Source organism: Eriocheir sinensis, chromosome 55, assembly GCF_024679095.1.
Source record: "Eriocheir sinensis breed Jianghai 21 chromosome 55, ASM2467909v1, whole genome shotgun sequence".
Classification (NCBI taxonomy): Eukaryota; Metazoa; Arthropoda; class Malacostraca; order Decapoda; family Varunidae; genus Eriocheir; species Eriocheir sinensis.
Window position 1 is genome coordinate 5,659,676 of NC_066563.1, and position 15,102 is coordinate 5,674,777.

The 15,102-nt window shown below is 44.9% G+C and overlaps 1 protein-coding gene and 1 non-coding gene across 2 annotated transcripts; one reads left to right on the plus strand and one right to left on the minus strand.

Annotated features, from left to right (window-relative positions):
* Positions 1–1,674: 1,674 nt before the first annotated feature.
* On the plus strand, positions 1,675–1,746 carry Trnap-agg (transfer RNA proline (anticodon AGG)). Its single transcript has one exon. It is a non-coding gene; the product is annotated as a tRNA-Pro (tRNA).
* Positions 1,747–1,901: 155 nt separating this feature from the next.
* On the minus strand, positions 1,902–11,950 carry LOC126983830 (uncharacterized). The gene is made up of 6 exons (XM_050836961.1): positions 11,784–11,950; positions 11,254–11,562; positions 10,947–11,047; positions 3,267–3,298; positions 2,787–3,040; positions 1,902–2,312 (listed from the first exon to the last, which is right to left on the minus strand). Exons 2-6 carry the CDS (start codon positions 11,559–11,561, stop codon positions 2,207–2,209), a joined length of 801 nt encoding a protein of 266 aa, XP_050692918.1. The 5' UTR covers position 11,562; positions 11,784–11,950; the 3' UTR covers positions 1,902–2,206.
* Between the last annotated feature and the right edge of the window lie 3,152 nt (positions 11,951–15,102).

Consider the following 15,102-nt stretch of genomic DNA (forward strand, 5'->3'; position numbering starts at 1 on the left):
CTGTCTCCTTTGTTGTAAAAAAAAATAATAACCTCAATAACCTCATAAGAATTGCAACCCATAACCTCAATAACCTCATCACCTTAACTGCAACTCATAACCTCACTAACCTCACAACCTCAATAACCTCATAACCTCGCAACTCATAACTTCAACTGCAGATGCTTGCCGTCTCGTGGACTCGACTCGGTGACGGTGCAGCTTTTCATCTCGCTCATAAGATCTCAAGTAGACTGTAACAAATCTTGCAAGTAATGCTAATTAACGCTTCAGCATCGATGACTATTCAGAGAGGGGTGACATGGCATGTTCCTGAGGAGAAGATAAACGGAAAAATATATGACCTTCTGTTCTGTTATCTCTCTCTCTCTCTCTCTCTCTCTCTCTCTCTCTCTCTCTCTCTCTCTCTCTCTCTCTCTCTCTCTCTCTCTCCACACACGTACACACGCGCACACACACACACACACACACACACACACACATAGTTACGCATATTCTTTCTGCTTCACTTTTAGTCTTTATATTAACTCATCGTCACTCTGGTATGCCATTTTATCCATGTTTACTTCTCAGGTCTTTCGATTATAGAGCTGGCAAAAATTTGCTAAGAAACATGTTCAGCTCCCTGTGACCTTTGTCGTGTCTGAAGCGGACCAAGCTTTATTGCGGTTAAACTGACATATGGCGGTAACTAACAATCGAGTGGTTACACGATTTTAGTATCCGAATGTACATAAAATTTAAGTTAAGTATACATAAGGTTTGAGATGGATAAATTTACATTCAACAAGGACATTGGCAAGAATTGATTCACCAACAGAGCCAGGGCCGTAATTTCTGGGGGGGCTTCGGGGGCTATAACTCCCCCAATGTGTTCTGTATCGGCTTTAAAATGCCCCTATAACTCCCCCCAAAAGTTTCGGACCTGAGAGTGGTGGATGAGTGGGACAGGCTTGGCAGTGATGTGAGTGCCAATACGATTGACACATTCAAGAAAAGATTAAATTCATAGATAGTGATGTTAGGTGGGGTTAGGCTCATAGGAACTGCCTTGCATAGGCCTACCGGCCTCTTGCAGTCTCTTCTCCTCCTCCTCAAAGATTTATCCCCTAGTATCACTAGGGGAAACGGGCCCTTGTCCTAAGACAAGGTTAAGAGTGTAAAGGTGCTCCCTCCCTGCGCGGGGGAGCACGGGCTAAGCCTTTGGCGGCCCGTAGCAGGATGCCGACAGACCGACTCTATCGGCGATCGAAATCTAGCCGACCGAGTCGGTCTGTCGACGAGGACTGGCGTGTCTCTGCAGTCTCTCCATGTTCTTATGTTCTTATAAACTACGTAGTAAGTCGTGATTAACTAGCTTCATATACACGTCAACACGTCATTATGTTGTCTTATGTATATTTCCTCGTATGCTATAGCACAGTGATTTGATGATAGTGATGGTCGTGGTGATGGCTGTCATTGTGATGAGGATAAGAATGATGACCATCTTGCGAAAAAATGGTAACAAAAGAGAAAATGATTATAAGATTGAGAGGCAGGAAAACGCTGCAGGGAATTACTAGGGTTCCCCACTGAACGAGCCTCGAAAGAGAATGAAGTTGATTTAAGAGAAACTACACAAAATATAATATTGATTTTTTTTTTTCCTAAACTTTACTCATTGTTCGTACCGGCCTGATGGTCTAGGGGTATGATTCTCGCTTAGGGTGCGAGAGGTCCCGGGTTCAAATCCCGGTCAGGCCCATGGGACATAATTTTGATTATTTACGCACATGTACACATCGCTGCTCCTGAGCTGATGTCAGCCTTTCTGAGTGGGCACACCAGGGGACTGCGATGCATGAAGGTGTTCGAAAGGTTATGATGATAATAATAATAATAATATGAAAACCACAGCATTATTGGCAAAAAAAAGTTTTATTAGTCAACAACAAAATACATAACTTTAATAAATAAATTCAATGCCGTGTAGTACAAGCTTCAATCCTTCTCTGATGAGATAAATAACTCGTGTTAACAGACAGATGAGATCCCTTCCAAGCATAATGAAACCATCCATAACTCTTTTTCTCCTCCTGTACGGTTTACACCTGCAGTTCGCTCCGCTTTCCGTCACCGCCGCCAGCAGCAGCTCATAAGTGCGCGGGCCGTGCGGGAGTGCCGGCACCTGCACCCCGCCCCGCCCCGCCCGCCTCCAGGGTGTTTAGAGGGCGCGGTTCGTGACGGCGGGGTCCTCCTCGGCGTCACCCCATTTGGTGGCGGCCAGGGCCAGGGCGTCCAGGATTTCCGTCATGGGCTCAAGGGATCGGCTGTGGGGGATATGTGCTTGTTTAGGATATAATAAAGGGGAAAAAAGGGCTGTTGCTCTTCAGGCAGGATGATCAAGACGGTAAAGGTGCGATTGTGAATAATAAAAAAAAAAAAGATCATCGGCCAATGTGAAAAGTGACAGTTTTAGCAAATTAGGTGTTGCTGCTGATTTATTTATATATCTATAAGTCTATCTATTAATTTATTATCTTCCAGTTTATTTGGTCGTCTGAAGGTAATAATAATAATAATAATAATAATAATAATAATAATAATAATAATAATAATAAATGTGTAAAATGATTCAGAATGTCGCCTATACTAGATAACATGGAGTCTTCATTATAATAGACACATTAAAAAGAAATAGATAAATTCATGGATAGTGTTTTAGATGGGGGTTAGGTTCACAGGGGGTAGCTTGCATAGACCTACTGTCTTCTTGCATAATCCTTATGTTCTTATGTTCTTACCTTCCTCGCAGGGAGTCCACGGGGTAGGCGGGGTCCCTGTCGAGCCAGGCCTGGGCAGCGGAGGCCACCACACTCCTGCCGTAGGGGGCGTAGGATTTGGTGAAGAGGTCGAGGAGGAGGATGGCCGCGACCACCACGAGAACAATCAGGCCGCCAGTCTTGAGGTCGAGCCCCGAGATCCAGCTCCTGAGGTCGGTGGATCTGAGGCTCTCCTGAAGGGTGTTCATGATGGGGATGAGGGCGGAGCTGGGCATCTGTAGGGACAAGAGAAGAGGTGAGTGACTATACTAATGGGCCTCTCATCTGGGCACTCTTTTATTGGGGCAGTGTGACCTTTTTTTTCTAGATTATTTTTTTTCTGCCCTTGAGCTGCTTCCTTTACGGTAAAAAAAAGCTATTCAAGTGACTCAAAAGCTTGGAGGCAATAACGTTTAGAACCAAAGTATCATGACCATTACAGATTTTTTTTGGCAGTGTGACCTTTTTTTCACTCGTGGGGTCGTGGGGCTCACCTTGAGGTATGAGGTGGGTGCAGGTGAGGCTTAATATCAGGCTGTTGTGTGGCCAAGCAGAGGCTGATGACTGGTGCCGAGGAAGGGAACACTGTCGCTTTTATACGCTGCGAAAGGGAAAGTTCCGCACGCCACGCCCCTTGTACCGCTGACACAGGTTTATCCGTGATGCTCAGACGCCTCTCCTTACCTTGCGGGCCAGTTACCTTATGTTACAGCACCGGAAGGAGAGGAAAAGTAAAAAAAAACAAAAAAAAACCACTGCAACTAACATTCTCCAAGGCTTAGTTCCGTGTCCTTTCAAACAGGTGCTGAGTGCGATCGTGTAAACTCTGAGGGTCATCCTTATCAGCTCATGCACACATATTTGACAAGGCTTTCGTAGGAGTTCTGGGCATTTCCAGGGGTAGTTTCATGACCTTGGTGATAGTTTGGCCCTTCTCCTGTACCATGATCAAAGGAAAACATTCACGAGAACCCGAATGATCTCCTGTCCGGCCTTTGATAATAGGTGGTGTGAGGGGTGGAAGCGTTTGACAATACCGACCTGAGACCTGTCGCCGGTGAGCAGTTCAAGCCTCACTGATCATTGCTCGGGGTCATGATGAAATACTTTACGGGTGAGGACGAGCTTTCGGGGTGACTGAGTGCTGGGGACAGAGTGTTTAATTGCAGTGTTCAGCCATTGTTCACTATGCAGCCAGAGGACAATAGCTAAGTCAGAGATGCTTTGTGAGTGATGTAAGCTCTTGTTCCCGAAGCCCTTGGTCCTGGATGCTGGGGATGGAGTGTGTTGAGTGTTGTGGTCAGCCTCCTCCTTCTCTTCCTCCTCCTCCTACTTCTCCTGTTCCCTGATGTCTTGTGAGTCATGCAAACCACAATAACCATTAATTAAGGGTGCTGTGTGCTGTTGCTGAAATGTGTTGAATATACATTACAGAGAGGAGCATCAAGACACCTCTCCATCCGAAATTGACCTCTCTTTTGGCTACTCTTCTTTGCTTACTTTTATATAAGAAGTTCTAGAGAGCTTTTTACTTTTATTTACTTTTGCCTTTGACCTGTTTCCTATACTGTAAAAAAATATACTGTTCAGAGCTCGGCGAGAAGATAACAGTAAAGTCCATGATGTGAGCTATTGAACCCCAGACGATTATTGCAACCTATGGCTTCAAGCTCAATGAATCGTAGGACGCAATTGATATTACTCAGCGATTTTGACATGATGAATTTTTCTTCGCTCATAATTCACGTTAGGCAAGTAGAGCGTTAGAATTACTTATAACTGAGCAGGAGGAGGAAGAAAGAGCAAGAAGATAAGGAGAGAAGGAAGAGCAGGAACATAAAACACGCCGCTTTACCTCTAAACGTGAAAAGAAGAAAGCAGATAACGTGTTTACATAATAACCGTACTAAAATAACGTATACAAACTCACTATATATATTTCCCCATAAACTTTAACCATAATTATCTAGTACCTTTCCATGCAGATTTCCCCTAGCTCTGAAAGTCCATGGATCTACCTAATCTAGATACAACAACAGGTAACTCTTTTCCCCCCATCTACCTAATCCCCGTCACCTTTCTTCAAGTTCCAGCACCTTACCATGCAGACATTTCCTACCTATGACAGTCCAATGACCCACCTAATCCAAATATAACAGGTACATACTTGCGCTCATCTACCTAACCCCCTTCACCTTCAATGTTCTTCAGGTTCCGGGTTAACATTCTCCGTCACTTCCTCCCCCATTCGCTCTAAGCTCGCCCCCTCCCGGATCTTCTACCCATCCATAAGTTTCCGTCGCTAAGAAAGTAAAACTGGGATTCCTGGTAACTGGGCGACCCTCCTGACGTCAGAAGCTCACCGCGTAATGGTCCTCCTCCTCCTCCCCTTCCCCCCATCCCTTGAAAAAATGAAAGTACGAGGAGGAGGAGGATGAGAAGTAGGAAAAAGAGGAGTGGATGAGATAGCAGGATGAGGAGACGGGGGAAGAAAGAAAGGAGACAGAGAGAGAGTTGGGGGTAAAGGAAGAGGAGTAGGAAAAAAAAGGAGTGAAAGGGAGGGTGAAGAGAGTAAAGAGGAATGGAGGAGAGGGAAAGGGATGAGTGATAAAGGTGGAAGAGGAGGAGGAAGGAGTAGAGATATATGAAGGAGAAAGGAATTGAGAGAGATAAGAAAAGAAAGCAGAGGAAAAGGAATAAAAAATGATGGGAGAATAGCAGGAGTTAGTGGAGGAGAATTAAAAAGAGGAATAGAAGATTGAAGTAAAGGAGGAAGAGGAGAAAGAGCATAGGGAGGAGTAGAAGAATGAAGTGGAGTAAGAATAGAATTATAAGGAGGATAAGTAGAAAGAGGAATAGAAGAACAAAGTATAGGAGGAAGAGGAGGAGGAGGACGAGCAGGATCATAGGAAGCAAAAAATGAGGTGAATATGAAGAGAATGTCATATCCAGGAGAAAGTTATGATAGGACAAACAAGGACAGACAACACCCAACTGATTGACACCTGATCGATCAAGAGACATCCTGCTAACCTGCATAATAAAACACACAAGCAAACAAACAGACAAACAAAAATACGAGTAACAAAATATAACATAAGAATTTCAGCTCATTCACCAAGCGATCAACAAACAATTCCTGACTTTGTTTACGTAGAGAAAAAAAAAGAAGAATCAAAACAAGAAGCTGAATAATGTAAAAGAGGTTAATTTACTAGACAGAGAGAGAGAGAAAGATAGATAGATAGACAGATAGATGGATAGACAGATAGATAGATAGATAGACAGATAGATATACAAATCGACAGTTAGATAGATAGATAGATAGATAGATAGATAGATAGATAGAAAGCCCAAATCATTACTCAATATCATCTTAACTTTCCCTTATACTCAAAATCCGTTAGGGGGTGAAAAAAAAAAAGAATCGATTTAGTTTCCTTCCTCTTACTGAATGAAGTCTCTCGCTAAGGCCCGGAAGTGACGTAGTAGGTGAGGGCTCGGGAACCAGTCTTGGGCTTGTCAATGAGTGCGTATGATGCGTAAGCTTGAGGCGCCACTACGAACGGTGAGCGTGGATCCCCATGAGTCACACTTTTACTTTCACTCTCCGTAAGACAGGATACAAACACCTTTACCATCCAGCCTCCTCCTTAACCCCTTCCCCTTCTCTCCCTTCTACCCCTTTCCCTTCTTTCCTTCCACCCTCACTGTCTTGTTCAGCTGATGACAAAACAAACAAATACACAAACAAACTAGATAAACTGTCTTTGCTACCTTCTCCCTTCTCTTCTTCTCCTGTTTCTCCTCCCCCTCTTTCCTCTCCGAGTTTCTTCCTTTACCTCCTGTATCTTCCCTCTTCTATTCAATCTTCTCTTTCTTCCTTCTTACCTCTCCTTTTTGCTGTTCACCCCCACTCTTGTCTTCATCTCTCTTCTTCTTCTCTTTCTCCTCCTCCTCCTCCTCCTCTTTCCCTTCCTCTACCTCCCGTTTCTTCCCTCATCACCCCCTTCTATCTCTCCCTTAAATTATCTACCTTGTCTTGTTACCTCTCTCCTCCTCCTCCTCCTTCTTCCTCCGGCGTGCCTGTTCTCCTTTCTCCTCTTCCTCCGCAGCTACTCCCATCGTCGTGACCTTGGCCGATGAAAGTAGCACACGAGCCGGAACCAAGCTAGGGTTAGGAAAGGGGCGGCGTTTTTTTTTTTTTTGTCGTTGTTGTTGTTGTTGTTGTTGTTGTTGTTGTTGTTGTTGTTGTTATGGATATTATTGTTATTATAATTTTTTTACTGTTGTTTTGCTGCTTTTTTTCCATTTCTTTCTGTATTTCTCGTTCTTCTTCTTCTACTACTACTACTTCTACTACTACTACTACTGCTACTACTACTACTATTATACCTCTTACCTCCTTTTTCTCCTCCTCCTCCTCCTCCTCCTCCTCCTCCTCCTCCTCCTCATCATCATCATTCTCTCTCTCTCTCTCTCTCTCTCTCTCTCTCTCTCTCTCTCTCTCTCTCTCTCTCTCTCTCTCTCTCTCTCTCTCTCTCTCTCTCTCTCTCTCTCTCGCTCTCTCTCTCTCTCTCTCTCTCTCTCTCTCTCTCTCTCTCTCTCTCTCTCTCTCTCTCTCTCTCTCTCTCAACCCTCCTAAACATCAAAACAAAATATACCTGCCTTAATTAACACCTCCACGTCAGGTATTCACAGGTAACTTGACACCCTGACCCGTTGCATATAGCTCAGGTAATTGCTATATTGTCTGTTTCACTCGCTGGTATAGTACTACGCTGTTCAAGGTGGAAGATGTGTACCAATGACTTCATCCCCGTCAAGAAGCGTGTTAGGAAATGACAAAGAAACATTTGAACCCACTTTTTCTTCTTGCATCATCATCACCACCAACACCACTATCACCACCAACACCCATCATCACCACATCCACCTTCACCATCGTTATTATTATGAGAGGAAATGCTTGGGAGGACAATGGTCTCTTCCTATCTTCTTCCTTTCTTTTTTCTTTCTCCTATTTCTCCTTTCTTTTCTGTTCTGTCCTCATTTTTTTTGTTTTCTTTTTCTTCCCCGTTTTTGGTTTTGTCTTAATTCACTTGTTTTTTCTTTTACTCTTTTCTGTTTTGTTGTCTTTTCTTTTGTTATCTCTTCGTTTTTTCTGATTTCTTTTCCTCTTTTAATTTGTGTTTCGTCTATTTGTTTATTTTTCTCTTTACTGTGCTTTTCTTTCCTCTTTCCTTTCTCTTTTTCCTCTTGTTATTGTCCTTTCTTTTACAGTTTATCTTCTTTCCCTTCCCTTTTGAGTCTCTTCTCTTCCCTTCCCTTCCCATCCCTTCCCTTCCCTTCCCTTTTCTTCTCTTCCAATCCCATCCCTTTCCTTCCCTTCCCATCCCTTCTCTTCTATTCCAATCCCCTCCCTTCCCTTTCCTTCCCTTTTTTTCTCTTCCCATCCCTTCCCTTCTCTTCTCTTCCCTTCTCTTCCCATCCCTTCCCTTCCCACTCCCTTCTCTTCTCTTCCCTTCATTTTCTTTCTCTTTTCTTCCCTTCCCAATCCTTCCCTTCTCCTTTCTTTTCTTTTCTTTTTCTTCTCTTCTCTTCCCATCCCTATCCTTCCCTTCTCTTCTCCTCTCTTCTTTCCCCTTCTCTTCTCTTCTCTTTTCTTTCCCATTCTCCTCTTCTCTTCTCTTCTCTTCTCCTCTTCTTTTCTCTTCCTCAGATTCCCAAACAAGACCTGACTTTGCAAAAATTAACCCCCAACATTTACATATAGATTACACAAGATCTATTTTTACGGGAGAAGGCGGAAGTGAGAGACTAATAGATAGATAGACAGACATAGATAGATAGATAGACAAACAGATAGATAGGTAGTGAGATAGAGAGAGAAAAAAAAGAGTGATTAGAAAAGGAAAGGAGCGAACTCAACACACACAAAAAAAAAAAAATCACTCTTTTCTTCTAACTAACTGAAGCGAATCAAGCATCAACCAAGTTCCGGGTCATCCAAAGGCGTTTCGGGAATTGGTTGCTGGAGGGGAGGGGGAGGAGAGGGGAGAGGGAGGGGGAGAGGAGGGGGAGCGTGAGAGTGTGTTGCAAGATTTCCGATTCGCACTCTTTGAACGAGCCACAGAGAGAGAGAGAGAGAGAGAGAGAGAGAGAGAGAGAGAGAGAGAGAGAGAGAGAGAGAGAGAGAGAGAGGAACGTAACTATGGGGGGAGGGGGGGTGATGGAAGACACGCAGTAATGGTAACAATGGTGAGAGTAAGGTCGGGATGACACCACACTTAGGCGTTTTTACGGGGCTGTGGTGTTTCTAGAGTGGCGGCGGTGGTGTCCTCTCTCTCTCTCTCTCTCTCTCTCTCTCTCTCTACGATGAGTCTGCGCAAGTGCATTGTTTGTGTTGTCAACGTGACGTAATACTGTGCTTTCATTTCCTTTCTAACGGTATCGAATTGTCTTTGGATGATTCATTTCTTTTATATTTTTATCATTATCTTCAGGAGACCAATATTCGCAAAGGTACATGCAAGTAAAATTAATCCTATACAAAAACCGAAGCAGATGTTTTTCGTCTCATCTCAGTATTTTCATTCTCTTGCTATATTAGTCTTTTTCCACTCTCCTCCTCCTTCCTCATCTCCTTCTTCTTCTTCTTCTTGCCTTATCTCAGCATTTCCACCATTATGCTTTAATAGTCTTTTTCCGCTCTCCTCCACCTTCCTCATCTTCTTTTTCTTCTTCCCTTATCTCAGCACTTTCACTATCTTGCTTTATTAGTCTTTTTCCGCTCTTTTCCTCCTTCCTCATCTTCTTCTTCTTCTTCCCTTAATTGTTTACCTGGCACGTCGCTCTCTCTCTCTCTCTCTCTCTCTCTCTCTCTCTCTCTCTCTCTCTCTCTCTCTCTCTCTCTCTCTCTCTCTCTCTCTCTCTCTCTCTCTCACACACACACTCACACACAGGTAACACAACACCGAGGAATTGTGGGAAATGAGGATAATGATTGCAGGCGGTGAGAGTGTGAGGTGTGGTTTGTCTTTTCCGCTGTGCTGGTTTCCCGCGTGTGTGTTTTCTCGGTTTTCTCTTTCCTGAGCACCGGCGAAGATTTAGTGCGCCGTGAGTGAGTCTGTTCTGCGGAAAATGCTTGGTCGTCGCTTCCTTCCCACTTTACTTACTTTTCCTTCTCCTAAGTTTCATAATTCTATATACCTTGATGTGTGTGTGGGGGAGAGGGAGGGGGGGGGAGTATGTGTGTGCGTGAGGGGGGGAGTAGTGTGTGTGTGTGTGTGTGCGTGTATGGTTATGATACTGTTCCCACCCTCTTTTCCGATATGGTCAACCGCATAGGAGTAATTACAGAAGCTCACATAACAAAAATCAGTAAATATATTTGTTAATAAAATATACATGTGCATAAGAGGTAATAAATACAGAAACATAAGGACAAGGTGATGCATTTAGCTGAGTGTCCTAGCCAGCAAGACACACCGAGAGAGGGCGCCACCTTCATCATGTTTGAGCCAGACACACAGGCAGGCAGGAAAAACAGACAGATAGAGGAACAGACAGATAGACAGACAGTTGTATATAGATGCTGTGGAGACATGGACATAGAGGCAGAGATCTATGGACACCAGTGATCTCAGTCCTATCATCATTTTGCTTTATACATTGTTAAGTCATTTCTCTACATGGCATGATTATTGTATCTCCTACTGGCACACAATTACGTATTTATGACTGAGTACGTTGCCTTAGTAAGAGTGTAAAATAAAGGAATGTTGGGCTTTTCTGTGTTTGCTGTAATGTCTAGTGTGTTCTGAGGTGTGACATGATTCGTGTGTGTGTTGTGTGTGTAACTGTGTATGTAAGAGATCATTGAGTGCTGGTCCCTAAAAGGTGCCTGATAAGAGCTCCTGGCAACTTAAGGGACATACTAGCGCCCTCTTTCTCCTGTCGGGGCGGAGGGTGCGTGGTAGGGGGATATGAGAGGCGGCATGGCTCTGCGTCTGTGTTGATCCCTAAAGAGACGAGCTTGAGATTTTGGCATCATAGGAACACAGCGGCGCCTTCACAATCTCCTGGCATGATTGACGGGGTGATGCGAGGGACTGGTCTGTGGTCTTTAGAGGTCCTTACTTTTGCGGGTCTGCCCCACCTCGTTGTTCTCCGCCTTGTCATACATGATGATGGCGTCGGCGATGGAGTCCAGGATCTGAGTCATGGAGTCCAGGCCGCGGCTGTGGGGAGAAAAGTCAGGTTAGGTTCACGTGGATCAGTGTGTAATGGATCAGTGTGTCTCAGTTTGCTTTGGTTACAAGAGCTGAGTAAGTATATGCGTAGGAGAGAACAATTGCTTTTGCTTGTGTTATCTAATATAAGTAAGTCATAAATGTAATTCTCACACACAAGCAAAATTTTCATTGAAGGCGTCAGTTCGTCTTACCCGTTGCGGAGCTCTGTAGCGAAGCCATGCTGCTCCCGCTGGTCCCAGATTTTGGCGGCGCTGGTGGCCAGACTCCTGCCGTAGGAGGTGTAGCTGGAGGTTTCACCGGCGTAGCTGGCGTAGCCGTAATGGATGATGTCGAAGAGGATGATGGCGGCCACCACCACCAGCGTCACAAGGCCAAACGTCTTCAGGTCGAAAGCTTTGACGAGGCCCTTGAGGTCAAAGCCGAGGGTGCGGAGCGTCTGGTCCACCTGGGTCATGAAGTCGGGGCTGAAGGGCAGGGTGGTGATTCCGGCGGATGGCATCCTGAGGGCACAGAACAGGGCCTTGATTAGGGTTATTCTGTACCATTTAGTTATAAGTGATCTATGCTAATCTACTAAAGAAAGTATTAGACTATATATGCTTGAAAAAATTACGCAAATTTACACAGAGGGTTCTGGCTATAAATGATCAAAGTTATGAATCACGTGAATGACCGCGGTCGAAGTTTGTACATGTCTTCCCTTCTGTCTCGCTGCGCCTACCTTGCGGTCTTTGGGGGTGAGCGAGACGCGGGAGGGAAAGGCTGTGCGTTGCGCGGGGTCTGGCGAGGCAGTGACTGGTGCCTGGGCCGAGCCGTGGCGACCTTATATACTCAACCGCGATGAAAGGGCACGGCTCCCTCCACTCGCGTGTTACATCACCCCAAGACTGAAGACTCCGGGAAGTGGGGGAATTCAGGACCTGAGGACGTGTTGGGACAGGGCGGAGGCTGACCTGATGGGATGGGGATGTGAGGGCGTGTTAGGCGAGGCAGAGGATGGACTTAGTGCCTTAGCGATAGAGGTGCATTGAGGCGAAGCGGAGACTTGGTGATCAGCGATGGTGTGTTGATGTTGCTGTGTTCTGAGGTCAAATTGTTGGTCGCAATGATTCACTCGTGTTAAAACTAGAAACAAGACGCTCGGCTATTGCTATGCTTTATTACTGACCTCACTAATCCTGTTTGCAATAGCTTTAACACTTTTATTTTTATCTGTTTTTATGGGAAGCAATTATTGTACCTCTAAACATCCTCGTCCCGCCGATTTTTGTGAATGTACGGTTTTCTTAGCAGTAATATAACAAATGATAGCTGTGAATATGATGTGTGGTTAGTATATTTGATACACACACACACACACACACACACACACACACACACACACACACACCAGGTAAGTGCGCGGAGCTAATTACCTGCTGCTTTAGAACACACAATCATTGACGAGGCCTGTGTATACCTGCCTGATTGTGTGTGTGTGTGTGTGTGTGTGTGTGTGTGTGTGTGTGTGTGTGTGTGTGAGAGAGTCTCCGTCTGTCTGTCTGTCTGTCTGTCTGCCTGTCTGTCCATCTTTACCCAAGTGTCCTTCTCCTACTCTCCCGAGCTCTAAATCTCTTCTTCACACTGAGTTCGATCTTAATTCTGCGGCATTTCGATCTTGTTCCATTCTTAGCTTCCTCGTCGGTGTAGGAGAGCCACTTTATGCCCTCCACTGGCACTCCGTCATGGCACAAGCTCTCCCCGGCAGCCTAACCCGTAGCACTATATTAAAGACTTCCATAGACCACATGCTAGCTGCCCTTTGGTGCCCTAAGACCCTTAATCTTCAGAGCGTGACGATTGCTTGCCGAGTTACGCGTCTCATCCACGACTTGCTGCTTATTTTCCTCTACGAGCACGCCAGTTCGCATTCTTGACTGTGGGTAATCTGGGTCAGTAATCGTGTTAAAAGACAGAACGTTGAGCTTTCATGTGTTTGCCGCAAAGTCTAGTGTGTCCTGAAGTGTGACATGTGAGGTGCAACGTTTATTTATTATGGAAGGATGTGAGCGTTTACCGGAGGATAGGTTGAGTGAAGATTCTGGTTCACGACACCTCGTTGCTTTAGCCAGAGTTGTATCTGTGGCGCCAAGAGAGCTTCGAGCATGACGTTACTATCATTTATTGCGGATTTTACGTGATTACGTGATTTTGTTTTTAGATCATGCCTCTGAGCCTGTTGGTTTTGCTCATACTCTCAAAAGTGTTTACGTTATCCGAGTAATATCATTCGTTTTATTCTGCTGGGTTGGTCACATTTCTTTCGTACATTCTCCGGGCACGCTGTTTAGAAGGCAAGATAGGGTTTGATGGCTATAGCAGTATACGAGATTATGTGATTATGTTTTTAGATCATGCCTCTGAGCTTTTTGGGTTTGCTCATACTCCCAAAAGTGTTTACGTTATCTGAGTAATATAATTCGTTTTATTCTGCTGGGTCTCTGCTCACATATCGGTCACATTTCTTCCGTACACTATGCGGGCAAGTTGAATAGAAGGCAATATAGGGTTTGATGGGTATTACAGTAGGTAGGTGAGGTTGCGACGGGGGTATTTTTTCATGTCCAAGGGTGGCGCTGTGTGACTTCTCTGCCGGGCTCCATATTCTCAAACATTTCTGGACTTGTTATATGTAAGAATCAATTTCGTTCTATGTTCCCTTTTTCAGGCGCATCGTGACCTTGGCTGTTACGGCATCTTGGTTACCGGTATGTACTCTCTCTCTCTCTCTCTCTCTCTCTCTCTCTCTCTCTCTCTCTCTCTCTCTCTCTCTCTCTCTCTCTCTCTCTCTCTCTCTCTCTCTCTCTCTCTCTCTCTCTCTCTCTCTCTCTCTCTCTCTCTCTCTCTCTTTCAGGCGCATCGTGACCTTGGCTGTTACGGCATCTTGGTTACCGGTATGTACTCTCTCTCTCTCTCTCTCTCTCTCTCTCTCTCTCTCTCTCTCTCTCTCTCTCTCTCTCTCTCTCTCTCTCTCTCTCTCTCTCTCTCTCTCTCTCTCTCTCTCTCTCTCTCTCTCTCTCTCTCTCTCTCTCTCTCTCTCTCTCTCATCCCCCCTCCTCCAATACACACATTCCTACAAAACACATCACAGGAAGGACCGCCCCAAATATCTAACTCCCACACAAATGGTCCAAATATTTTACCTCCTGAATTGGTCATCTTCACAAACTTGCACAATATATACACATTACTTTAAAATACATTCTTTTATATTGCACGTATACTAGTAGAAAAAAACAGAATTACTTTTACTTTCTATAATACAACCTCAAAACCTCAAAATAACAAGAATGCACAAACAAATAACGTAAACAATAACTGGTGAATCCTTTGTGTTTTTTCTCTCACGTGTATTTTTCTCGGCAAACGGAGCGTCGAGCGAGCAGGTGAACGTATAGCGATGAATGGACTGGCGTTGTTGTCTCATCTTACGCTGCGTACGTACGGAGATGACGCAACACTCACCTCTAATCAGGGCGTGAGCAGGATCTGTATAGCTTTCCCTCGTGACGTAAGAGTGACAAGGCCCACCACACACACACACACACACACACACACACACACACACACACACCCTGGTGACGTGACATGCTTGGGTTAGTCACAAGATACACTGCCAATCGTTTTCCCGCGTGACATAATAACGTTTTTTTGCCAATTAACGTGCAGACAAAGTTTTTCAGGCACACTATTTTTTTTTCCCCCACAGGAACACTTTCTCCTTCGTTGGCTTGGTATTTCATCTTAGTCTCGCTCTCACTGCATAAACTGTGAAACGTGATATTTTGTTTTAACTTTTGACGTGGAGGAGACGAAGGAGACGCCCACATAACTGAAGGCTAAGGCAAGTTGATCGATCCTTGGAGGGGCTTGAGATGGGATGGGAGGATGCATGGAGGCTTGTTAGGGAGGATGGAGGATTGTTGGGAGTGGGGGGCAGCGGGTGAGTGAAGCGACGGCACTTTAGTCTCCCCGTTAGTTAGTTAGTTTGATCGTGTTTT

What these genes read in the sequence shown, in the direction of transcription:
- LOC126983830 (XM_050836961.1), bottom strand. Translation starts at nt 11,561, where the DNA reads ATGCCATCCGCCGGAATCACCACCCTGCCCTTCAGCCCCGACTTCATG. An exon ending in GCTACAGAGCTCCGCAACGG is followed by an intron (nt 11,048 to 11,253) that starts GTAAGACGAACT and finishes TTCTCCCCACAG; the next exon opens with CCGCGGCCTGGACTCCATGA. An exon ending in ACCCCACGAGTGAAAAAAAG is followed by an intron (nt 3,041 to 3,266) that starts GTCACACTGCCA and finishes TTGTCCCTACAG; the next exon opens with ATGCCCAGCTCCGCCCTCAT.